This window comes from Trichosurus vulpecula, chromosome 3 (assembly GCF_011100635.1).
Source record: "Trichosurus vulpecula isolate mTriVul1 chromosome 3, mTriVul1.pri, whole genome shotgun sequence".
In the NCBI taxonomy this organism is placed as follows: domain Eukaryota; kingdom Metazoa; phylum Chordata; class Mammalia; order Diprotodontia; family Phalangeridae; genus Trichosurus; species Trichosurus vulpecula.
Genome location: NC_050575.1, coordinates 364,088,981 through 364,116,583, shown reverse-complemented (window position 1 = coordinate 364,116,583; position 27,603 = coordinate 364,088,981). Strand labels below are relative to the sequence as shown.

Here is a 27,603-nt window from a genome sequence, read left to right as displayed (position 1 = left end):
TGCATTACTGAGAAGACTAAATACAACTCGGTTGACATCTTTCAATTTCCTTCCACCCTTCTTGTGTGGAAACAAACAAACTAATCCATGTTTCATTCTTTCCCTTTGTTTTTTTATTCTCCTTATCTTTCTCAAAGTTAGCTCTTCCATGTAGCCCTTGATCCCATCTTCTCCTATCTCCTCCTTGACTTTGCTTCATCATATTCTTTGCTTGTATATCCAATATGCCCCCTTTCTCCCCACTCTCCTCTACTGGAACCTTTCCTTCCTACAAACATCTTCAGTTCTCTTATTCTTGAAAAACAAAAACTTGCCTTTCACCTGCCCTTAACTACTAAACTTCCAGAAAGAGTAATCTACAATTGATGCCTCTGCTTACTAGCCACCCTCTTACTCCTCATTTACTTGTAATCTGATTTCTGCCCTCTTCGCTCTACTGAAATTGTTCTTTTTTAAAATTACTACTTTTTAAAGTTATTTTATTTATTTTTAGTTTTCAATGTTGACTTCCATAAATTTCAAATTTTCTCCCCTCTCCTCCCCAAGATGGCCTGCAATCTGATATAGGCTCTACATATATATTCCTATTAAACATATTTTCACATTAGTCATGTTGTATAGAAGAAGTATGATATATGGGAGAAACCGCAAGAAAGAAAAAACAAAACAAACAACAACAACAAAAAAGAAAATAGTCTGCTTCACTCTGCATTCAGACTCCACAGTTCTTTCCCTGGATGTGGATGGCATTATCCATCATAAGTCTTTTGGAATTGCTTTAGGTCCTTGCATTGCTGAGAAGGGCTAAGTCTATTAAAATCAGTCATTGTACATTGTGGATGTTACTGTGTACAATGTTTTCCTGGTTCTGCTCACTTCACTCAACATCAGTTCATATAAGTCTTTCCAGGTTTTTCTGAAATCCTCCTGTCCATCATTTCTTGGAGCACAATTATATTCTATTACATTCATCTACCACAACTTGTTCAGCCATTCCCCAATTGATGGGCATCCCCTCAATTTCCAGTTCTTGGCCACCACAAAAAGAGCTGCTATAAATACTTTTGTACATGTGGATCCTTTCCCCATTTTTATGATCTCCTTGGGATGCAACCCTAGAAGCAGTATTGCTGGGACAAAGGGTATGCATATTTTTATAGTCCTTTGGGCATAGTTCCAAATTACTCCAGAATGGTTGGATCAGCTCACAGTTCTACCAACAATGAATTAGTGTTACAATTTTCCCACATCTCCAACATTTATCATTTTCCTATTTGAAACTGTTCTTTTTAAAGTCACTAATAACCTCCTTTTTCAGTGAGCCCAGCTGTCCAGCTTTCTGTTTTCTGTGTTTGTGAACAATCCTCTCCTTCTAAATCTGGAGTTCTTAGCCTTTTTTTGTATGTATGTGTGTGTGTGTGTGTGTGTGTGTGTGTGTGTGTGTGTATGTGTGTCATGGACCCCTTGGGCCATCTGAATAATGTTTTTAAAGAAAAATGTTTTTAAATGAATAGCAAGGGGCTTCAAAAGAAGTCAATTATATTGAAATATATATTTTTAAAAGTTCATAGAACCTAGGTTAAGAGTCCCTGTTCTGGATAGTCTCGTCTACCCTTGTATCTAGAACACTACAATCTACTGGTTCTCCACCTTACTTCTATGACTACCTTTTTTTTTCCTGTGGACTTCCTCTTTTTTTTTTATTTGGATCTCAGGTTGTTGTTGTTGTTTTGGTTTTATTTTGTCTATGTATTATCTCATCTTTTAGTTTGTAAGTGACTTCATGACAGGGTCTCTGTCCTTGTTCTTTGCATCTTTTTTATCCCCGGGGTCTAGGGCAGTGGCTTGTACATAGTAAGTTCTCAATGTTATTTGACTTGAATATAACTGTGTCCTAAGAAAGGAGAGATTTGAACTCCTTTCAATATATATTTTAGAGGTAAACTGTCTTCCAAAACTTTAGGCTCATGGTCTGCATAATAACATTGCCTATTTCCTACATTGTGCAGAATATTATGGGCTAGATATAGAGAGAAAAGTCACAGGGGACATATTGGTTTCTATGTTCAAATGTTTGGAGGGTTGTCATGTGGAAGATAGAGTAATCTGACTATATTCCACCATTGGGTGGAAGTTAAAGGAAGTAAAATTTCAATACAGTATAATATATACAAAACAGAAATCAACTCCCTCCCCCACCACCAAGAAACCAGCCCTTCCTTCTGATTCCTATTTATGTCAATTGTCTCTGGAAACCTCAGGATCGCCTCTGTCTCTCTCAATCAATATATCCAATCAATCATTTAGACCCGGGCATTCTATCTTTGAAATAACTCTGGAATCTTCCTTTTCCTTCCTAGTCCCACTGCTACTTAGCAGATATGATCCCTAAGTGAGCAAAAATATTTTTCCCCCTTAGGAATCAGTCACATTCAAAGATTTGACTGGACTTTATCAGGAGCAGGAGCAACTGGAGTCTTCTCAAAAGGACTACACAAGGAAATAATGCTGAGGATCTATAGGAACCTGGTCTCATTAGGTAAGGATGGTTTTCATATGTTTCAGAATCTGACCTTTGGGTGTATTCATTTCCTGATTCCTGGGATCATTTGTTTTCCCCAGTACAAATATTAGATTCCTACAATTTTCTCATAAGCAGGTTATCAGATTTCAAAATCAGTGTGTATCATCCCCTCAACTTCACTTATACTCACTCCATGTGCCCTATCCATTGCCAAATCTTGGTGTTTCTACTTTTGCAACATCTCTGGCACACACACACACACACACACACACACTTTGACTTACATAGCTGCTACCCTAATGTAGGTCCTCTTTACCTCACACCTGGACTGTTGCAGTGGCTTTCTGACTTGTGTCTGTGAGCCTAGGGTTCCTATGGTCCAGTAGAAATGAGAACACAGGTGCATTAGGTTCACAATGTAGGGAGATGGAAATCTGAGTGTCCACTAAGGACTTGCCTGGACTAAGACTATCCCATAATTTGTCATACTTATTACCTGTAACCTCTAGGGCTCAGCTTCTAAGACCATGCTAGACCCTAATGGCTAGCTGGAGGGGAATTACTCCACAGAGTCATCAGTGGAGTTTTACTAGTGGAGAGCAAAAACTCTGAAGCCACTCTATTCAATTGAGAACATTGGAGGGTGGAGTTGATGTGGCTACAACCTCTGCTCCTGGAATCTCTATTTTCTCTTTTTTTTTTGGAATTAAGATTGTACTGGAAATGTCCCAGGAGAGTGGGACAGTATTCATTTACATTTCTCTCTCTTCAGCTTCATCTTGCTTTGCCACAGGCACTACCTACTGGATTTCTGGAGGAGCAAAGGAATCAGAGTTTGTTGGCTCTAGTGTCTTTTCATTGGTTTCTGTCCAGCTTGGGGTGAGTAAGATTAGGGGAAAAAAAGGGAATAAAGCTGGGACTCTAAAGGGAGTGTCAGGAGGGGAGGAGAAGAAGCCTTATATCTCTTTTATTTTATTTTAATTACAAACTTAACAAACACCAAATAAAATGGGTATTTGCATATACCAAATAAAACAGTAAAAGGATGATTGTTCATGAAAACTGTAAATTTCTTACTTGCAACTTTTTTTCTTTACTTTTTATGTATATAATAAATTCAACATGTAACTTTAAAAGTTATCGTGCTTATGTGTTTCCTTCTGGCCTTCTGTTCTCTTTTGTGCATTAAAAATGCTTCAGTGATGCTCTTTTCGTTCTTTCTTTTATGGACAATTTTATTGCTAACTTCCCTCTCCTTTCCACTATTGGAGGGGGGAAGTATCTTGTCACAAATCTGCATAGTATAGCAAAACAAATTTCCACATTGCAAACTTTTATCTCCTGAATTGGAAATTCAGTAAAGATTCCAGTGACAGCAGATCCAGAAACAGCCAACTCATGGTCTGGTTGGATGATCACTGATAACTACATCTCTCACCGACTTTCATCCTTCAGATAAGGGGAAAAGAGAGTCAACTTCTTCAGGACCCTGGGACAGAGTCTGTGGGTCACCTTTATCCTTGACTTCTAAAGGCTTTTGCTCAAGTGTGTATTAATCTCATGGTTTGCCATTGGTTGTTTCTTATCACCCTACATTTTTAGAGAGCTTTAGAGTTCATAAGGCGGTTCACAAGCAGTTCATTATAGTTTTTAGTCAATGGTTTGATCCAAGTCCCTGTGACTTCACACCCCACCTTCCCCCACCTCTGTGCCTTTTCTGGCTTTTATTTGTAGGCAAAACTGCTTTATTTTTCCAACTCTAAAGAGAATGTGATAGGTATTTGCTTCTGCAGCCCTTTTATCTATTGTTTACATATGAGGATTGAGCCAAATCTGAAAGCATCGTTTATATTAACTTCAGAGCACCCTTCCATACTACTTTCTGAATTGCACTTCTTTATCTTTACAATCTCTTTACAGTCTGTAAGACCTTAAAGTACTGTTTGTATGACTGAAGCCTCTGGAATCTTCCTGTTAATTCTAATCTCTCTTTGCCCACAGCACTAATTAGTAGACTGTAGGTTCTCTGCCTGAATTTGAATGGATTTGGTTCCTTCCAAAGAAGGCAGATTTGAACCCTAGAATAAAGATCCCAGATGAGGAGAAACTGTCCATGAACAAGGAGATGGCCACCTCTAGGAATACTCATGGTCCACATTTACAAGAACAAGATGAGGTTTTGAGAATGACTTTTTCTGAGGAACATGAAACCCTTCTAAAAAGAAACACATTTGATGCTGCAGTCTCTCGTCGTAACTTCAGGCACTTTCAATATGCAGAAGCAGATGGACCCCATAAAGCCCTAGGCCAACTTCGAGAGCTCTGCCATCAGTGGCTGAGGCCAGATATTCACACCAAGGAGCAGATCCTGGAGATGCTGGTATTAGAACAGTTTTGGGCAATCTTGCCTGGAGAAATCAGAACTTGGGTAAAGTCCCATCATCCAGAGAATGGGGAAGAGGTGGTGAACCTGATAGAGGATTTGACCCAAATTCTTAAGGAGGAAGGTAAGACTTACAAAAAGACAGGGAGAAGACCTGAGGATTTAAGAAAGGGAAATATGCACCTGAAAGTGGAGGGGTTAGGGTGGCAGGTGCTTGGAAAGAGAATAGTGGAAAGGAAAATATCTAGAGGGTAGATAAAGGGGCACAAGAGATTCTACCTGCAAATATCAATAAGAATATTTGAGCCTTCAAATGAAATCCGGATATCTTCTTGGTCCTCCATGAGTAACAACGTGTGAAACCACAGAGGAGAGAACATTCTCCACTTGATAATCCTGTTTCGGTTTTAGTAATGTGAGACAGTGATACACATCATGAAAAACTTCCACAGAGGGGTTTTTCCCTGCAAAGGCTAATGCCATTCAGCTTATAAATAAAAAAAAAAAAAACAGAATGATCATTTGACTTGTATAAGTCTTTGTATGTCTTACTTGTATCCACATTAAGAAGACAACACAGATCTTCTGACTTCCATCTTCGTCTTTTCTGGATTAGTGTTATTCAACTGCCAATCTGTTGTGTGGCACACTAATGTCAGTTCAAAAAGCTTTTACAACCTTTATTTCTTAAAGCATAAAAACTCTTTGAACTCTTTATTCTACTCCTTCTTCCTCTACCCTTCTCCTTTCATCCCTGCTCCATTTTTTTCTCCCAGTGCTTGGTATCTGCCTTGCCCCTTCCTCTGATTTATCGTACTGAAATTGTAGAGAGCAAATTGGTCTCTGGCAAAGACTTTAGATATTTTATAAATCCACAGTATGACGTGGCTTGAGTAAATTACACTAATTCACCTTAACTGATATTAAAGCCAATGTTTTGTTTCTTTGGAGCTGCTTTCTGCAAAGAAGTTGATAAACTGATCTCTTACATTCTGTAAAGTAGGATAGAGGCTTGGAAAATATTCCTTCAGTAGTTAAGGAAACTACTGTGGCAGAGAGAGTTTGAGTTACATTCTTCACATCACATAGCAACTTGAAGATAGAGCTGCGCAATCAGTTAGTGCTTCTTGATGCATAAACCAGAGCTGTATCCTTTGGACTCCTCTGTGACTCCGAAGATGAATTTGGAGCTATAATTATGGATTTCCAGGGTCCTTTGTTCTGATTTTCACAAAATCAGGGCTATTTCTGGGCTTTTGTTACCTTTTTGTTCTATAAGAAGGGCTAATGGTATGTGGAAATTTCTAGTGTGGGATTTGACACACAGGACTAGTGTCCCTCATATCTTCATTTTCCTTTCCTAGTTCTGCCTTCTCAGGACTCTGTCCTTCCCCAAGAAGAGGAAAGAATAGGCCCTGAATTCATGACAGTCAATTCCCAGGTGAGTTGGGGTTTCCCCTTTTTCTTTGAACTCTTGGTTCTCAGAGCTTGAGTAGATATTTTTTCCTTCCATTGTTCCAGAACCAAGGAAATTTGGTCCACCCAGGTCAACAAAAGATTCCATAGAAAATTATTTCCACTAGTCCAGTGCCCACCTTCAGAATTCCTTTCCTATCCACCTGGCATCTACTCATTCAAGGATGGGAAAGAGAAGGTGGTAAATTATTTACCTTGAAGATAGTTTTATGCTTCAAAAAGTAGAATATACAGCAAGGGAAACTCTTCTGGACCTCATTCTTACCAGTAAGGTAAGGAATTTGTTGTTGAAGTAGAAATGATGAAAACCTGAAGGGAAGTGACCACGCCATATTAAAATTTGTGATAAAGCAAGAAAGACATTCCAGGAATAGTCTGATGTACGTGCTAGATTTTTGGGAGAGTAGATTCCAAATGGCTACTCGAAAAAAAGATAAGATTCCATGGGTTAAAATCCTGCAGGACAAGTCATCTCAGAAGAGTTTGAAAACACTAAAGAATGAAATTCTGAAGACACAAACAGAAAAATTCCAATGAGAAAGCAAAGAGAGATCTTTCTAAAGATACTGATGTGCATAAACATTACAAACTTAGATTTGTAAAATATGTAGAGAAGGTGGAAGCAAGGACAAGTAGGAGAGGGTAATTACAAAAGAGAATCCTGAATCTAAAAATGATAACCTCAGAAACTCTAAAGGTCAGAATGAACTAAGGCTAGTGATGAAGTAAATGAAAGGTTTTTTTGGAATGATGTCAAGAGATTATTAGAGTCTTACTCATTTGATCATTCTATGAAGGTGACTCTGGATTCTTAAGGTCTATACCAGCAGAGCACAAACTCTGGTTCTACTAAGATGAAAAGACTTTGCTGGTTCCTGCATCTAAGGACTCCCCTAAGTACAGGTCTCATCATCAGTGTAATAGCCACATAGTAATGGAGTCTTTGGCCATGGCAATCCAATTACAAAGAAGAATACAAAAGGGCCCTCAGAACTGTATGGTGCCCCCCACTTCAGCATTTACAGTGATGGGTAGAGGGTGCTAAGAATCATGCAGTATTTAGGACACTTATTAATTTGGTTTGTCTAGTGACCAATGAGTAGACATACTGGAGAAACTGACATATTAATCTTGACATTCTCACTGTAAGTGAAAATAGAAGATAGAGGGAAAGTTGCAGCTAAGTGGAAGTATGGTTCACAGATTCTCCTTGGAGAAGCAAGCAAAGGAGTTGGCAGAGATATGGAAATACAGAGAGGCAGAAATACAGCCAAAGCAACATTTCCTGAGTATTTGGTCATCTTATGTTGTGTAGAAAATAACAGCGAGACAAGACTTACAGTATAGTACTTAGTCATCTTATAGTACAGTAAAGTATAGTATTTGTAAAAAGATCACCATGAAAATAAGTTACCTTATGCATAAATATCTGTTCCAAAGAATAAAGTGATTGAACAATTCCCTGAAGAATTTGATACTTTCTAAGGTAAATCAATATATATGCTTTGGTACTTGATGACTTCGAGATAGAGGTTGGCTGAAATAATATATGATAAAAAAAATCTTGGAAAATACAGTTCAGGAATAAGGACTGAAAGAGGCCAACAGTTTGTAGATTACACAGAATCCTCATACCTATATATCATAAAGCTTCTTCTGATAAGAAAATTGAAGATCCTGAACAAGGTAAGTCCTAAAAAATATAACCAAAATGAAATTAATTTTTAACAGGAAGTGACTCATTGATGTGGGAATCATTCTGAAATCAGTTGTGTATGAAGTTAGACAACCAACTTATCAGAGCAAAGATAAAAATAAATGCAAAGTAAGAAGAAAAAATAAAAACAGAAAAAGACATGACATACAATTAAAACTTCAGTATGACTTATTTAAACAAGTTTTTGATACCAAAAAATGGGAATCCAATGGGGAAAGGACATAGGCCTTATTATAAGAATTTCATACATTAGTTTCACAGATGAAAATCAGTTGCTATTACAGGAAAACCAAAGGAGCCTAAAACTTCCTTAGTCACCAAGCATTTTATTGATTTACTCAGCAGAAACATATAACAGCTGATAGCAACATCAATTTAGACTACAAATTCATTTGTTAATCTTGCAAAGACCATTGGGATATTGTAAGTCATATTTCCTTCTGAACCAGCAGGGATCTCTAGAGAGAAAAATAGTCTAATAAAGGCATAATGAGAGACACAACTAAGAATCATCTTGAGAAAAATTGGAGAGATGCAGAAACAAAAGGAGAGGAAGCATGGGATAAGTCAAAATGACCCAAGTTCAGGTCTTACTTCTGACCTATATTGTCTGTATATCCCTGGGCAAGTCATTTAACCCCTCACTCCCCAAGGTAACTGTATAAGATAATAAATTGCAGAAAAGTTGCCAATCTGTCTATGTTGGTTGAAGGAACTCCCTCATTGACAATATCTACGTGAATGAAATCACAGATCAGGCTGAAAAGTAAATAAGATTTAAAATACACAGACAAAAGACATAAAAAAGACATAAAAAAATTAAAAAGTGAAGCTACCACGTTTGAGCTCTACCATCACCTTCCTAGCTATGTTTTTGGAAGAATAAAAAAGTGAAATTGAAGAGAGCAAAAGTAGAAGAAAGTAGAGCAAGTATACACTAAGGAGGCTCATGCTGGAGGTAAAATTTTTAGGTCATTGAAAGATCAATTCTGGGGGCATCTGGAGGAGGAGGGGATGCCAAAGGTGTTTTTAAAAAATCTCAGGTGTTATTGTCAAAAAAGATGACTGAGAGATGATCACTAACTTAACAAAATACTTATTTTCCCATCTTTAAAAAATGTTTTAAGAACTATCTTCATTTGTATTGAGGTCACTCTTGATAGGAGTATTCATAAAGTATTTAGGCCCTCCAAAGTTACGTACCAGAGTGGACCACATATTTGCAATCATACAATGGAAAAATGGGCAAAAATTAAGGTTCCACTGTGCTTGTTGTTTAACTATTAAAACAGAAAAAACATTTAATTTAATGGAATAAAATGCTGCCTTAAATGCTATCCTCCAAAAAAGTGCTACCCATGGATATGTTAAAACTATCCTGGAGTACTTGAGAGATATGACAGAAATAGCCTAGACCTTGTGATCATTTCTATCATGTGAAACATAAAACAGGGAGTTAAATGCCCAATTATTCCTTACTCTTATAGAAAACCAGCATAGAGTTCATATTGAAGAGAAATTCCTTGTAGAAGGGAAGTTCTCCAGATGTTCCCATTTGTAGAAGACATTATGCTATTTCAAGCCCCAGATCAATAAATGAGATCCATAATTATGCAAAAGTTTGACTAAGCTCTTGGCTAAGTCATATAACACTGTTTGCCTCAGTTTCCTTGTCTGTAAAATGAGCTAGAGAAGGAAATGGTGAACCACAGTCAGGAAGTCAGAAATGACTGAAAAATGACTGAACAATAGCAGTACTCAATATGAGTCAACAACGTGATGCTGCAGCTTAAAAATCTGATTTCATCTTGAGCTAGATTAAGAGAAGCAGAGCTTCTTGGAGTAAGGAGATGATAGTTTCTCTGCCTTAATGAGATTGTAGAGGGAGAAATGAACCCAGGGATGTAGAAATCCCAAACCAAAATTCCCAGGGCAAGGCCGCCTGGAATGAATTCTGGGACCCAAGAAATCTTTAAGTCAAGTTGATGAAAGTTTTATTACGCTTTAAGTAAATATAGCGGGCAAGAGTTCTTAGGGAACCTGCAACCATACAGGGCTACAGGGAAAGTTTAAGTACAAGATTTAGGGATGAAACCTGTCAATTAGGCATGTTGGGGTGGGATTAGGGAGTGGTCAGGGCGTGATTAGGGGGTTGGTCAGTTCTTAAAGGAACATGCACTTTTTGTATCTACTGCGCAGGTATCTTACCCAGAATTCACTGGGAAATAGCCCAAAGCAGGGCTACCTGGGAGTGTGGTTTTGCCTGTGAAACGTCACCTAAGTCACCAAAAGTTCAGGGCTAGCTGGAGATACTGGCTAGGTTCCGTCAAGTGCCTTGTTAGTCAAGATTAATGTAAGGGAGTATGCATTTGACTATGTGTAGGATACATGTTCGACTCAGTGTATGGTCAGTTATCAACACCTGGGAATCAAACTATAATTGGGCATAGCTGCTTACTAAGGAAGAAGCAGAGATAATTTTGGGGCACACTGCCCTTTAGCTAGAGAGGCTGCCTGGGAAAGAATATGTTTGAGAACTAGATGTGTTCTGAAATTGGAATTCTGCCACAGGCACAGGCACCCAGGCAGAGGCTAAGGGGAAATGTGATGTTAGAATTAGGGTCCAAGCACAAGCACCCCATCAAGACCACATCTGGAGTATTGTATTCAGTTCCACAGTTTAGGAATTATCTTGACGTGTTGGAGATTTTCCAGAAGAGTTTGGTTTAGTCCTTTGAGCCAATGAAGTCTCAAGGACAATTTCACTATACTTTAAGGAAAAGAAATACTCCAGCCAACATTGTGGTAGATAATCCTACCACATAGACTGGATGTAATGAGCACCATGTCATTCACAAACAAGAGCATCTAAAGGACCTTACCATCTATAAGGAACCCTTGAACTTGCATTCTGGGCTGAATTTCTTTCATGACAATGGTGAATATCTTTGGGAAGAAAGCATCTCTGTATTTAATTTCTTGCTTGATAGCAATAATAAGAGGGCCATTGAACAAGATTCTGTTTAGTTTTATTTTCCAAGAAATCATGCATAATAACTTTGTTGGAAGAGAGTCTATAAAGACCTTAAGATTTTGCTCTACCAAATGCAATATTTTTGTAGCCCATAAACAATAAGCACAGTAAGATCTTTTATTTTCCGATCTGTCAGTTGTTGTGATGATAACGATGTAGTTTGCTGTTAAATGTTTCTTGAGAAAACCTGCCCATTACCTTTTCATACCTTCATCCAAGGGTGGCCTAGGTAGATGATTCTACAAATTATAAAAATTTTATTGAAAGGACAAAATAAGCATTTGAGCTGATAAATATTGATCTCCTCTTAGTCACCTTTTTTGATAAGGTCTGAGATATTTTCCATGCCTTTGGCATCTTTTTCTCCTTCCTTCATTTTCCTTTTCATTTCTCCACAACAATTAATACCACAGTGTCCTCAAAATTGTTGCCTCTGCCACATTTGATCTATTCCATGTACATTGATGTAGGTACATTTTATCTATTCCAACTGCTTTTCTCATCTTTGCTTTCTACAGTGCATTTTTACTTCCTCTAGAAACACTTAGACTGTAATGAGAATGAGAATGTCATCTCACAGTCTTTAACATAAATGAGTCTATTACAAACAAAAACTTTGCAGACTTAAAAAAAATTGTGTGTTTTCCTAATTTCCTCCTGTACTGCTGTCAGATGACTTTATTTAGTTGGCTCCTTAATCAAACATTCTTTGAGTAAGTTTTTCTCTCTAGTATATCTCAATGTTTCATCAGCTGATACTCCTCATGATCTTCTATTATCCTACTTCATAAGATTTTATTTTTTTGTTTTCTTTTCAGTAGTACTGATAGGATATAATCCTTTCATTTATTTCTTTTTGACATTAATTTTTTTAATTTTGATTTCCAAATTATCCTCCCTCCCAACCCTCCCTCAGCCATTGGGAAGGAAAGCAATAAAATATTAGTTATGCATGTGAAGTCATACAAAACATTTCCCCATGTTGCAAAAGCAAAGACCAACAAAAAGCAAGAAACAAAGAAGGTTAAAAAAGTATGCTTCAATCTGCACTCAGAGCTCCTCAATTCTCTCTCTCGGCATGGATAGCAATTTTTATCATGGGTCCTTTGGAATTGCCTTTATTATTTTCATGATCAGAGTAGCTACATCTTTCACAGTTGATCATCATCACAATATTGCTGTTACTGTGTACAATGTTCTTCTGGTTCTGCTCACTTCACTTTGCATCAGTTCATATAGGCCTTCCCAGGTTTTTTCTTAAATCATCCTGCTTATCATTCTTAAAGCATAATAGTATTCCATTAGCATCAGTTACCACAACCTGTTCAGCCATTTCCCAGTTGATGGGCATCCCCTCAATTTCCAATTCTATGCCACCACAAAAAAGAGCTATTATAAATATTTTTGTACATATAGGTCCATTTCCCTTTTCTTTAGTCTCTTGGGGATATAGATCTTGTAGTGATATTTCTGGGTCAAAGAGTATGCACAATTTTGTTGCACTTTGGGCATAATTGCAAATTGTTCTCCAGAATGGTTGGACCACTTGACAACTTCACCAATACTTCATTAGTGTCCCAATTTTTCCACATGCCTTCCAGCATTTATCATTTTCCTTTTCTGTCATGTTAGGCAATTTGATAGATATGAGGTGGTACCTCAGAGTTGCTTTTGTTTGCAATTCTTCATTAAGTAGTGATTTAGAGCATTTTTTTCATGTGCCTAATGATAGCTTTGATTTCTTCTTCTAAAAAGTGCCTGTTTATATCCATTGACTATTTATCAATTGGGGAATGGTTCTTATTTTTATGAATTTGTCTCAGTTCCCTGTATATTTGGTAAGTGAGGCCTTTGCCAGAGAAACTTGCTGTAAATTTTTTCCACCCAGTTTGCTGCTTTCCTTCTAACTTTGGGTACGTTGGTTTTGTTTCTGCAAAATCTTTGATTTCATATAATCACAATTATACATTTTATTCCTATGATCCTCTCTATCTCTTGTTTGGTCATAAACTCTTCTTTTATATATAGATCTGACAGGTACATTTTTCCATGCCGTCCTAATTTGGTTGTGATATCTCTCTTTATGTCTAAATCATATACACATTTTGTTCTTACTTTGGCATATGGTGAGAAATATTGGTCTATGCCTAGTTTCTGCCCAATTACTCTCTAGTTTCCCCAGCAATTTTTGTCAAATGGTGAGTTCTTGCCACAAAGGTTTAAATTTAGGGTTTATCAAACACTAGATTACTATGGTCATGTACTACTGTACATGATCTGTACATAATCTATTCTACACATCCACTGCTTAATTTCTTAACCAGTACCAGATTGTTTCAATGATTACTGCTTTGTAATATAGTTTGAAACCTGGTACTGCTAGGTCACCTTTCTTCAATTTTTTTTCATTGATTCCCTTCATATTCTTGATATTTTGTTCTTCTGGGTGAATTTGTTATTATTTTTTCTACCTCTATAAAATAATTATTTGATAGTTTGATTGGTATGGCACTGAATAAGCAAATTAATTTCAGTAGAATTTGTCATTTTTAGTATATTGGCTCAGCGTATAAGCAATGAATATTTCTCCAATTGTTTAGATTTGTCTTTATTTTTATGAAAAGTGTTCTGCAATTGCATGCATGTGGTCCTTGGATTTAGCTTGGCAGATCCCCAAGTATTTTATAATGTCTGTAGCTATTTTAGATGGAATTTCTCTATCTCCTCCAGATACATTTTGTTGGTAGTATATACAAATGCTTTTGGTTTATATGGGTTTATGGGTTTATTTTATATCCTGCAACTTTACTAAAGTTGTTTATTATTTCAGGTAGTTTGTCAGTTGATTCTCCAAGTTTCTCTAAATATACCATCATATCACCTGCAAAGAGTCATGTTTTATTTCTTCATTGCCTTTTCTTATTCCTTTGATTTCCTTTTCTTGTCTTATTGATATAGCTAGCATTTCGGGTACAATATTGGATGATAGTGATGATTATGGAGATCCTTGCTTCGTCTCTGATCTTATTGGGAAGGCTTCAAACTTATTCTCATTACAGATAATGCTTACTCTTGGGTTTAGATAGACACTACTTATCATTTTAAGAAAGGCTTCACTTATTCCTGTGCTTTCTAGTGTTTTTCGTAGAAAGGGGTGTTGTATTTTGTAAAAAGCAGTTTCTGCACTTATTGAGATAATCATATGATTTCTATTGGTTTTGCTATTGATATGTTATGATTATTATAGTTTTCCTCATGTTGAACCAGCCCTGCATTCCTGGTATAAATCCTATGTGGTCATAGTGTATGATCTTTGTGATATATTTGTAATCTCCTTGCTAGTATTTTATTTAAATTTTTGCATCATTTAATAAGAGAAATTGACATAGTTTTATTTCTCTATTTTTTGCTCTCTCTGGTTTACATATCAAAACGATATTTGTGTCATAAAAGGAATTTGGTAGGACTCTTTCTTTACTAATTTTTGCAAATACTTTATGTATCATTGGAATTAAATGTTCCTTACGTGTTTGGTAGAATTCACTTGTAAATCCATCTGGTCTTAGGGATTTTTTTTCTTAGGAAGCTCATTTATGGCTTGTTTAATTTCTTATTGTAAGATGGAGTTATTTAGATATTCTCTTCTGTTAATTTAGGCAATCTATATTTTTTTAAATATTCATCCATTTCACTTAGATTGTCAGTTTGGCTGGCATGTAATTGGGCAAAATAATGCTTAATAATTCAATTTCTTCTTTATTGGTGGTACATTCACCCATTTCCTTTCTGAAACTGGTAATTTAGCTTTCTTCTTTCTTTTTTTTTAACCAAATCCACCAATGGTTTATCTTTTTTACTGTATTTTTTATTTAAGAATACCAGCTCTTAATTTTATTTATTAGTTCAGTGGTTTTTTTGCTTTTGATTTATTAAAATCTTTTATTTTCAGAATTTTCATTGTGGTATTTAATTTGGTGATTTTTAATTTTTTCTTTTTCTAGTTATTTTAGTTGCATGTCCAATTCATTGATCTGCTCTTTCTCTCTTTTATTCATGTACATATTTAGAAATATAAATAAGATTTCTCCTTCTGACATCCTAAGTTGTCTTTGGCTAGAAAAAAACATCTCACTCTGACCTTTTCTTGTCTCTGCTGCTCCTGAATTTGATTTAAAGCATTACTTTAAAGATTTTTATGGGGGGATGTTGGGAGAGCTCAGCTGCTCCCTGTACTCTGCCATCTTGGCTCTGCCCCCGGAAGTGTCCTTCATAAGATTTTACAAACAATTTTGTATCCTAAAACAGTAGTGTCCTTGACTATCATTTCTTCACTTTGCCAATAGGTTGAGTATTAGCTGGCTAAATCTTTAGTCTCTTTTGGTCTTCTCATTATTTCTTCGGTTAAACTTATTTACAAAATTATTACAATTGTTGTTGATATCTTCTTTCATCCCTTTCCCATTTGGGGTGGCCAATAACTTATTTAAAAGGTCAGGTTGGAGCTGAGGATACTATGATTCCTCTTTAAAATCTTCCCTGAGTACCTGAGCTCTCACTGTTCATTTCTCTTTGAATCCTCATGACCTTACCATCTCGTCCATATAATTTAGTGCTTGTTTAATACTATTTTGTATTACTCTCTAATCATTTTGCATATGTTTTCTTCCTCAGCAAATTGTTCCTCAAAGGTAGGAGCTAAGTCTACTACCTTGTACTTTCTTCAAAAACCAGTGCTAGATACACAGTGGAGAATAAGCAAATGTTTCACAATAAATCAAACCCTGAATTATACTAGAACCCTGGATGTTGTCAGAACCACTGCCTTTCAATGCTTCTCATCTCCCATGATGATTCCAACTCTTCCCAGGCCTACATGGGGAGATAGTTACAGATTGAACAGAAATGTCTTTGGCATTTCAGAAATCAATGGAATTCAAGGATGTAGCTGTGGATTTCACCTTGGAGGAATGGGAACAACTACACTTTTCTCAGAGGGAACTGTACAGGGATGTCATGCTGGAGAACTATAGGAACCTAGTCTTCCTAGGTAAGAATCTTCCCTCCGACTCCACCCCTAAAATAACTCAGGACCTCCTCTTTAAGACATCTTTGCTTCCATACTTGCTAAATGCTCCAAGATATTGGAAATACTTAGCTGAGTTTTGGTTTGTCACTCAGGATATGATTTTTCCTAATCCCTTTTAAGTCAAGAGACAGGATGCTTTGACTCCTCATCCCCAGATGAAAAGTCTTTATAGAATTGGAAATTAGTACCTTCACTATACTATTCTTTAGGCTGAGCTGTCCCCTTCCAGATCAAAAAACTCTCCCCAAGGTCCTAGCATAGATGCTTGAAGAAATGAAATGTATCCATCAGCCTTCTCTTTCTGAGAGCACAACATAGACTATCCTTTATCTCACCATCTGGTCCTTCCAAATATGTCCTTCCAAAAGAGGAAGAGGCTAAGATTGAATTCTATAATAATTCTTCATCTCTAGCATTTTCCCATTTCTTTCCTCATGAGTAGGGCTGTCAGTTTCCAAACCAGATGTCATCACCCAGTTGGAACAATTGCAAGCACCAGTGATGCTGGAGAAGGAAGTCTCAAGATGTAGCTCTCCAGGTGAGTCATTGCAGGCAACAGCTTAGCTGGTTAATTAGGAGAATATGCCTTTGAAAAGTTGAACAGGGAGCTCTCCTCATCAAAGTCCATCAGCTTGATAGAGAAGGAATGATACTGACATATCTTGTAGGCCTTCATATTTTTTTTAACAAATTACCTTTCTAACGATATCTCTTTCATACTTCTCTTTAAAGAAAATTGTCTCCTCTATTTCCAAAGGTACTGTACCTTGAATTCTGTCCCTTACTACTCGCATCTGTCATTTCTTCCGTGGTTATTCTCCACTCTGAAATCGTCATTGTCTCTTCCTCTTTTCTTCGAGCTTCAAATATGTGTAGCTGTGCCTTATATTTTTTTAAAGTATAACAGCTTGTGTTTATCCTTCCTACTTGTGCTACCTGCCTTCCAATTTGTCCATCATCTGAAAAAACACAAAATGCCTCCAAAGTACCCCAAAATATATCCCATGTTTTGCATCAATAAATGTACAAAAACCTTCAACAAAATAAAGTAATTGAGTCGCAAGACATAGAAATGAAAAGATTTTTTTTGATGTACTAAAAAGGTATCTATTGAAAACAGATGATTTTCCACTAAGTTTGAATCAAAGATGCCCACCATCACCATTATTATTTGACTTACTACTAAAAATGCTGCCTTCAGCAATAAGATAAGAAAAAAACATAAAGAATAAGTATGGGCAAAGATGAGGCAAAAAACCATCGTTCTTTTCAAAAGATATGATGATTTACCTAGAAATCAAAAGAATCATGACCCTCAGTCTTCACATTATTTCTTTACAAACTTATTTTTTGCTGCTCCCCAAAATGGTTGTTATTGAATCCTATATCTCACTGTATCTATTCTTTAATTATACTATGTCCCCTACTAGCAGTGCCCTACCCCTTCTATTCTGTATATCACATATTTATATGTTCTATATATCCATATTATACATTTTTTAAGGCCCACAGTATGTCCCTGACAATTTCAGCTCACTACAGAACCCACCCTTCCCTGGTTTTCTGGACCACTTGCAGTCCATATTATATAGTCTCACAGCTTGATGACGTATTTTCCTTGGTCCATTTTTTTAATACATTAATATAACCCATCACCACCATTAAAGTCATAGCTCCTGAAGAAAAGGGACTCTGTCTTTCAATTCTTCTTCATCTGTAGTTCTGGATACCTAGTAGGCACTCAGTATACATTAGATTGTTTTAAGTCAGACATAGGACACATTACTGTTTCAATTGTTGAAATGGTAGAAATATCAAGAAGAAGATGATCCTTACAGCAACACTAAGCAATGTAGTGATGTAGAGAGACATGTTGCCCAACAAGACAAACAGAGGTGAAGTGACTTGTCCAGGGCATATATAGCTAGTGCATGATGCTGAATTCAAACTCAGGTTTTCCTGACTCCAAGCCCAGCACCACCTAGCTGCCCATTTTTCAGTTCACTAAAGCTTTTCACTTGGACCACAATGTTGGAACTTGTCTGATTCTCCCTTTGGAGTTCTGGGTAACTTATCCCTATTTTTTTCTGTGCAAATTCTGTGTCCACTTACCAGGTTGAGGAACTCATTCACAGACTGAGCATAGCATTGTTTGTCCATATTCCCTGATGAGCCATATCCTATTGTGGGACCCTACTGGTCTGAGGGTGATTTTCAGTGTGAGAAGTCTGTAAAGATAGTCTTAGATTTGTACAACCATCTAGCTTAGGTCAGTAGTCTTTGATGAGGTTTGACTCGCATATTTTCCAAGGTAGGTTTATCTAAGAATGTTTTTTATTGTCTAGAAGCATAACAAGCTCATTTGAGTCTTATAGGAAGGATTTTTCTCTTTTAAATTAATTATTAATGTTGCTATACTTTCACTACAGGAACTATATTGTGCTCTATATAGAGCACTTTTATCAGCAATTCTCTAATGTAAATAATACAGGTATTATCCCTATTATGAAGGAAGGAAACTGAAGCCCAGAGATTCAGAGACTTGCTCCTATCACAGAGACATAAAATCAGGAAGAGTAGACATTTACTTTTTTTTCCCCTTCCAGGTAGGGAGACTGCTTCAGAAATCATGGAATTAATTCCCAAGCAAGACATTGCTTTGAAAGAGTCAACACAAGAAGAACTCAGAAGGGATGCTTCCTGGTTCTACAGTTTGGAAACACCTAGAAAGTGTGAAATCAAGTTAGAGAAACAACAAGACAACCAAAAGAAACATTGCCAGCAAATGACAGTTGGCCACAAGAAAACTTTTAAAAAGATGAACAGCCATGAATGTAAGAAATTTGGGAGAAACTTAAGTTTGGGACAAATCCTTGCTCCCCAAGAGAGAATATCTTCAGGAAAAAGTCTCCATAAATGTGATACACACTTAAGAAACTTCAAACAGTATTCTGGGCTCAAACTAACTAAATGTAACCAACTCCCTGCATCAGGAAAAAAACCTTGTAAGTTTAATGAATGCAAGAAAATGTTTATTCCCCACTCAGACCTTAATGAATATCATAAGAGAACCTCTGGAGAGCTACCATACAAATGTGACAGATGTGGGAAGGTCTTCCACTGGAAGAGACATCTTGTTCAACATCAAAAAATTCATACTGGAATAAAAACCTATGAATGTACTGAATGTGGGAAAACTTTTAGGCACAGCTCATCTCTTCCTGCCCATCAAAGAATTCATACTGGAGAGAAGCCCTATAAATGTAGTGAATGTGGAAAAGCCTTCAACTATAGTTCATCATTTTTTGAACATCAAAGAATCCATACTGGAACAAAACCCTATGCATGCAATGTGTGTGGGAAAGCCTTTAACCATAGCTCATCACTTACTGAACACCAGAGAATTCATACTGGAGAGAAACCCTATGAATGTACTGAATGTGGGAAATCCTTCAGCCAGATGGGACATCTTACTAAACATCATAGAATCCATACTGGAGAAAAACCCTACACATGTAATGAATGTGGAAAATCCTTTAGTTGGAGTGCAGACCTTACTCAGCATCAGAGAATTCATACTGGAGAGAAACCCTATGAATGTAATGAATGTGGGAAGGCCTTCAGGTGGAACACATACCTTACTCAACATCAGAGAATCCATACTGGAGAGAAGCCCTATGCATGCAATGAATGTGGAAAAGCCTTTAGACAGAAGGGTCACCTCACTCAACATCAGAGGATCCATACTGGAGAGAAACCCTATCAATGTAATGTATGTGGGAAAGCCTTCAGTGTCAGTTCATCTCTTATAAAGCATCAGAAAGTTCACTCTGGGGAGAAACCTCATAAATGAAATTAATATGGAAAATCTTTCAAGTGTAGTTCAGTTTTCCTTCAACTATCAGAGAACCATGGAAATGTAAGAATGTGGGTAAAGCTTTAGTCAGACTTGGCACTTATCAAATACTTGAGAGTTAAGATATCAGTTCAACACTGAGGCTTTTTAAAAGTTTCCTTTTCCCTTTTCCTGGAAATATACATCCTGAAGAACAAGAGGTGAGGGGAGTGTTTGTGCAATTTAGGGATTTTTCTAAGATTTTTAAGATCATGAAAATTGTCCTTAACTAATTTTTTTTCTTGACAATCATGTCCCCTTTTCTTTTTCTTATTTGGGTAAAGAGCACGATTACTTAATGACTAGAAGAACTTGATTTCCCAAGTTAGATTAGCTTGTCTGAAATACCTTGAAAATTCAAGTCCTAATGAATTGAAAGCGGAAAATGCTTACCACCCAGTAGATAGTTATATTGTGTTTTTAATGTGAATGAACACTGCACTCTGGAATCCTTGAAAGAAAATGGGAAAACCAGCCTGCTTGACAAATTGGCTCATTTTTTAAAATAATTTTTCTTTTTTATTATGAATTTAATAAACATCAAGGAGCATAAACATTTCTACATGAAAAGAATAACAAAAAGAGGATTTCATGTCTTCTCTTAACTTGGCTCATTTTTAAAAATTTTTTTTATTTTTTAGTTTTAGTTTGCAACACACGGTTCTACATAATTTTGAGTTCCAGATTTTCTTCCCTCCCCCCACCCTTCCCCAAGATGGCATGGAGTTCTATATAACTTCCATGTATAACTTCGCATTGAATTAATTTACACACTAGTCAAGTTGCGGAGAAAAATTATGACCAATAAAATGAATCATGAGAAAGAAGAAACAGAACCAAAAAAAAAAAAACACAACCCAACAAGAAATACAAAAGAGAGAAAAAAGGGGGGGGGAGAAAAAGGCGAGCATGAAGCGTGCCTTGATCTGCATTCATACTTCATAGTTCTTTCTCTGGATGTAGATAGCACTCTCCATCGTGAGTCCTTTGGAGCTGTCCCTGCATATTGTGTTGCTGAGAAGAGCAAAGTCTGTCAGGGTTAGTCATCACAGAATCCATATATCTGTGGTTGTGTATAATGTTCTCCTGGCTCTGCTCCGCTCACTCAGCATTATGTCATGTAGGTTTTTCCAGGTTGTTATGAAGTCCGTATCATCCCCATTTCTTATAGCACAATAGTATTCCATTATCTTCATATACCACAGCTTGTTCAGCCATTCCTCAATTGATAGACATCCCTTTGATTTCCAATTCTTAGCTACTACAAAAAGAGAACTTGGCTCATTTTTTAAACAGTTATCTTCCATGAAATTGCGGAGTACTTGTTTATTAGACTTAATTATGATTATTTTTAAATAATAAGAACACCTTATTTTCTATTTCCTTAGTTTTCCAGTGTATTTGAAAGGTCAGAAAACTCTACTAAGAAGATAAATCTTTCTAGTTCTCAACCTTTGAAAAAAGAAACTGACTCCTTGGTCGTCATATATTTTAACAAATAACAAAAGGAAAGGCAGTGGTATAGTGGATAAAACACCAGATTTAGAATCAGATGATCTGAATTCAAGTCTCTGTTCTGCTACCTACTGTGTGTGTGACTTTGGGTAAGTCACTTAGCATCTCTAGGCATCAGTTTCTCCATCTGCAAAATTTGAAAGTGAAATACAATGATCTCTAAGATTCCCTCCAAATCGTTGCATATAATGTATTTTGTATTTATTAATATGTATTTATGTATGTATACATATATATGTGTATATATATACACATGTATGTATACATATATATGTGTATATATATATACATATATATATATATACACATGTATGTATGTATTCGTATTTGTGTACAATGCTATGTTTCTAAAAAAAAGCCAAGTATTAGCTTCTTTAGAAGTATTAAGAAATAATATGAGGGAAGTATCTCAAGTCCATCATGTTATTAATATTATTCAGAAGTTTCTTGATTGGTTGATATTGAAGCTGGCACTGGAAGAGTGAAGCAATGAACTCAATCAAAAAAGCACAGGTGGATTAATCCCAAAATCTGCTTGTGTATATCTGAAAAGAGAGGTACCATTTTTTTCTTGGTACATAAAGTTGTAATAGGAATTCGGCTTAAGGATATTCAGGATAGGCCAGGGTACTCTTGGATAATTTTAATTAAGGATTGTTGTTGTTCAGGCATCTCAGTTGTGTCCAACTGTTTGTGACCCCTTTTAGGGTTTTCTTGGCAAAGATACTGGAGTAGTTTGCCATTTCCTTCTCCAGCTCATTTTACAGATGAGGAAGCTAAGGCACACAGGGTTAAGTGACTTGCCCAGGGTCACACAACTAGTAAGTGTCTAAGGACAGATTTGAACTCATAAAGTTAAGGATTAGATTGGAAATTTTAGGCAACAATTAGTCCAGGGCTAGGTTGATTTAATTTGCACTTCTGATTACCATACCTTGGCATTTCTGAATTTGTATGTTGCTTTTTCCCTTGTTATTAAACAAGGCCTTGAATGTGTGAAGACAGGGAATAAAAGGGGGGAAAGAGCATTCATGTTAAGACCAAAGCACTTGGAAATAGTAATAGTGAATAAGGAGGTAGAATAAGTAAGTAGGTGGAACAGATCTGTGAATTCAAAGAACTAAGCCATATCAGGGGCCTAGGAAGAGCCAAGAGGTCCAACACTTTTTTTGGAAGTTCAGTGATCAGAGAAGTTCAATAAGAAATGAAATCCTTAAGGACTGAAGCTAATTCCCTTATATTAATTCCCAAAGAAAGAGTTAATATTTGAGGAATCTGACCACAGGTCAGTGAGAGCTAAGGTCCTAAGTAGGGTTAAGATATATCATAAAGTCTATTCTCATTTTGAATTACATGGGAAAAGGATGCTCTAGGACCTAGTGGAATCATGGGGACTAATGACTCTGCTAAGAACTTTTAGGTTAGGGTAGATTGAGAACTTTTGAAACCACCCAGTCTGTACTGGGTAATGTTCATTTCTGTGCACTTTCAATTATCTGAACTTTCTTCTTGACATTTCTGAAATTATAATTTTCTCTATTAATACATATCTCTATTTAAACATAAGATGGTACTTGCATGATAAGGGCAAGAAGTAGAATCATGGGAACTATATATATATATGTGTGTGTGTATATATATAATGATGGTAACATTTGGTTACGGTATTCTTGATCCTTAAAGAATGTAGTTCCTCTCCCTCCCTCTGCTGGGACCTGAAGACCAGCCTTCCTGGGATCCTGGCAGCTGTCCTGGTTGTTTTGCCCATGTATCTCCATGTTCTTTGTCTAGGGTGTTTCATTTTAGGCCTTGAACCTCTCCTTTGTAAATTAAAATGCTTATAATAAAGGCCTTTTTTTAAAGGCAGTCTATGGGATGACCAGTTTGAAATGTCCAACAGGAATTTGATGATTAGAGCTCAGGAAAGACCCAAGTTGGATATAAATATTTCTGAGTCATATGCATAAAGATAATAAATCCATAGGAATTGACAGTCAATAAGTGAGAATGGGTAGAGAAAGAAAGTAAGGCCTAGGCCAGGGTCTTGAAGAATGCCTATATTTAGAGGCGTGGGATTAGGAAACTTTCTGACTGAGTGAATTTGGAGTAGTAGTGAAGACCAGTAGTCCAGGGCCAACACACATACGGGCTAATCACTAATTAACATGGAGCGTGCTGGGACAAGATATTTGGTATTCATCTAAAGACAAAGAAGGGGAGCTCTAGGTCAAGAAAGAATCTTGATTAGTCGAACTATATTCAATGCACTTTAATTACATTGCTCAGAAAGTCTTACTCTCAAACTTAGGCAGTTTTCTTTACATTTCTAATTACTTTCTTTATACTAAAATGCAGCATGCTATATTGGAGAGAGAACTCGTTTGAAGACAGGAATATTTTAGTTCAAGTCCTGACTCTAACATATACTGTCTCTGTGACCCCTAAGCAAGCCACTTAACCTTTCAATGCCTTCAGGTAGCTCTCTAACACCATAAGTTACAGAAAAAAATATCAACTTGCATTGCCTCACCAAAGTTCCTTATACTAAAGAAATCTCAGATCCAGCCACTTTCCTAGTATATTTTTCCTTATAAATAAACCCTAGAAAAATGACATGATCTGAGGTGTATGGCATCAAGATAAAAGGGAAAATGAATACATGCCACAACCAGCCAAAAAGGGATTAGCAATTAAGAGTCATCTCTGAATCCAAGGGCCATAGAGGCCCAGGATGTTCAGTGATTTGGGCTGGGGTTCAGTAACTAGGAACCTCCAGAACAAAACTAAGGCTCAAGACACTGAAAGCAAAGGCAAAGAGGTCTTGGATTTAAAATTTGCATTAATAAAAGCCCATCCAAAGATGGGTTACAAGGAAGAGTTCACATTACAGGAAGTCACCTTGGTTCACTGAGGCCTAAAGGTCCAGGGCAGGATCTTTTAGGGGTATGGACCTGCAAAAGATTGAAGAATTTTTCTTCCCATTTCCATGTGATGGAAATAAGCTAGTTTGCTTGGAACTTTGAAGCATCTTAAATTGTCTCTGTGTTTCTGTGTTTTATACTAGAACTTTGCCTTTAATATAGATCTGACAGTAGATTTTGGAAGTGGATCTCATATGGCTAACTTTGCAGTAGGAAGGATGGCAAGATGGTCAAGTTTATCCCACATCCTCTTCCCAAGGCAGTGGTGGTGGATTAAAATGGTCTAGCAAGAATTAAGTGACATGTATTCTTGACCACTAATACTTGCCTCCATGTCCTTTTTGTAAAGTCCCCACCTCCATAGCCCAACATTATATCTTGTTGCCCTTACCAAAAATACCATTCCCTTACCCCACTTTATTGTGGATTAATCCAATTAAGTCACTTTTTCTAATGTTATAGAATCCCAGTTGGAAAGATTCTTTCATGTTATCTACTTCAACTCTATATCTGATGCATATGTCCCTTGTACATCTCCAAAAAACTGGTCCTACCTTTAATTGAACACCCCAGGGATATGAGGCAGACCATTTTGATAGCTCTAAAGTTGTTAGTTGAGATTTACTGCACTGTCATTCTACCATTGATCCTATTTCTCTCTTAACCCCAACTCCCCACCCCACCCACCCTGCCTATGGAGAGCAATTCTAATATTTCCATGTGATAGCACTTCAAACTTTTGCAAATAATCATTATGAATGCCCTAAATCTAAGGCAGCTAGGTGGTGCTGTGGATATGACACTGGGCCTGGAGTTACAAAAACCTGAGTTCAAATCCAGCCTCAAACACTTCTTAGCTCTGTGACCCAGGGCAAGTCAACTTCTGTCTGCTGCAATTTCCTCAATTGTAAAATGGGGTTAATTATAGCACCTACCTCCCAGGGTTGTTGTGAGTATCAAATGAGACATTTATAAAGAGCATAGTACAGTCCCTGGCACATAGTAGTCACTTAATAAACATTCTTCCTTCCGGGTTCAACATTCCTTGTGCCTTCAACCAATTCTTGTTGATATGCTTTGTTGTCTCACTATCCTCGTCACCCTTCTCTAGTTTTACTACAGTTTTTTCATCCTCCTTTTTAAAATGTTTAGCTCAGAACTGAGCACAACACTCTTGATATCATACAACTAATGCAGAATACAGCAAAGCTCCATTCTGGCTACTATGGTTTTGTTAATATGCTCTAAAATTACATTGGCTTTTTTGACAGTCATGTGTCTTTGTATTAAGCTTGTAGTTAACCAAGACCTCAAATTCTTTTTTTTATATTAATTGCTGTCAAACTATGTCTCTCACATCTTATATTTGTATGGTTGTGGGTTTTTGTTTGTTTACTGCTTTTGAAGCTAAATGCAGGACTTCACATTTATTCATACTGGATTTCATATTGTTAAATATAGCCTATGCCAGCTTGTTGAAATATTTGTATTACATTTCTGTCAGGAAATATATTCATATCCCTCCAAGCTTTGTGTCTACTGCAAATTTGTAAAGTACACCACTTATATCTTGATCTTTGGTTAAAATGTTGATCTCAGGTCCTAGGACAAAGTCCAGCAATAACTCACAGTCTTTCCAGACTGACATCCACCTACTAATAAGCCCTCTAATTCTAGTCATTCAGCATGTTCCAGATTCATCAAGCTATGCTATGATACTGCCCACATCAATCAAACTTGTCCACAAAAATAGTAGGACTTGTCAAATACTTTGCTGAAATTCACATACCATCTACAGAATTATTTTAATATAGTCTTATAACTGTGCCAGCCTGAAATTGTTTGATGAAAGAATTCATAAGTCATTAAGATACTCCTGATTTTCCTATCCATTTCCTTGACCCTAATGCTCTTGCAAGTTATACTTCTCTGATCACCCCATTAGCTTTTATTTTTAACTTTTTGAGAACTATTGCTTACTTATGAAGTTAGAGATGGGGACTAGATACTTATTGGCCCATGGCTAGCTCCCACCTCTGATGCCTGAAGCAAAGATAATTTCCCATCTCTACAAAAGCCATGACCACCATGATAGGAAGGATTAGTATCCTGGTACTGAAGTAACAACAACCAAAAAAAAAAACAAACAAACAAACCCTGCCCATAAATAAGGAAGAGTGGTGAGAATTTCATGTAATTTAGGTTTGTCAAATCCAAGGACAACCTCTCATAAAACCATCTTTGATCCCTTCTCCTTCAACTGTGGCCTGAAGGCCATCATACCCAAGACTCCTCCAGCTGTTGAGACCTGGTTTATCCTTCCCTCTCTGGCAAGTGACATATGTTGGTATCATTTACTTTAGGTCCCTTTCTTCTGCCCTTAACGCTTATAACTCTGCCCATGGATGCTTTGTTTTAGTCTTTGAACTTCCCCTTGTGTTAGTTGAAACTTTTGCTATAATAAAAGATATTGCTTTATATGTTATTCTGTCTGATTCTTTGGCAAAAACCTCCAAGTCCTAAAACAAATAAGTCCTAAAACAATTGGAATGGACTGGGACACCTTCTCATTGACAGAAATTAGGTTAGTCTTGTTCTTAATGAACTAACTCCAAGTGCTCATCACTTACCCAAAGTGCCCAGAAAACAATCCATTCTAGAATTTTGTAGGAGGTGAGCATCAAACTCATTTGTCTATAGTTTGTGAACTAGTTCTGTTTTTTCCCCCTTTCAAAAAAATCATAGTAGAGTCCTGAGTAAAATTGATAGAGATGGATAAAAACCCATTACCAGTTCTACAGTACTGGGCATTTTCAATGCTTCCTCAATGATCATCATTAGTGGTTCAGAAATCAAATGAGCAGGTTCCTTCTGAGATGCTTTCTATTTGGCCAGTTGACTTGAATTCATAGAGAGAAGTGCTCTACTATACTCTTCACTTGTGTTTCAGTTACTTTTTTGTCCTTTTCAGCCTGACAGTTCTACTTAGTAGAGGAGATAAAAGGAAAATAGATTAGTAGTCCTTTTTTGTTGTTAATCCACTAATTTTCCC

The 27,603-nt window shown here is 36.7% G+C and overlaps 1 protein-coding gene across 2 annotated transcripts in view; it reads left to right on the top strand.

Annotated features, from left to right (window-relative positions):
- Positions 1 to 20,953, top strand: part of LOC118841653 (zinc finger protein 287-like) — a 30,491-nt gene extending 9,538 nt beyond the window's left edge. The window contains exons 2-8 of one of the 2 annotated variants that reach the window (XM_036749230.1): positions 2,420 to 2,539; positions 3,318 to 3,403; positions 4,526 to 5,031; positions 6,272 to 6,348; positions 16,055 to 16,181; positions 16,663 to 16,758; positions 18,827 to 20,953. In XM_036749230.1, the coding sequence (XP_036605125.1) occupies positions 4,638 to 5,031; positions 6,272 to 6,348; positions 16,055 to 16,181; positions 16,663 to 16,758; positions 18,827 to 20,073 (1,941 nt within the window). In that variant the 5' untranslated portion in view covers positions 2,420 to 2,539; positions 3,318 to 3,403; positions 4,526 to 4,637 and the 3' untranslated portion in view covers positions 20,074 to 20,953. Of the gene's footprint in view, positions 1 to 2,419; positions 2,540 to 3,296; positions 3,404 to 4,525; positions 5,032 to 6,271; positions 6,349 to 16,054; positions 16,182 to 16,662; positions 16,759 to 18,826 lie in introns of both variants that reach the window. The other variant, XM_036749231.1, reaches the window with a different exon arrangement.
- The last annotated feature ends 6,650 nt before the right edge of the window (positions 20,954 to 27,603 follow it).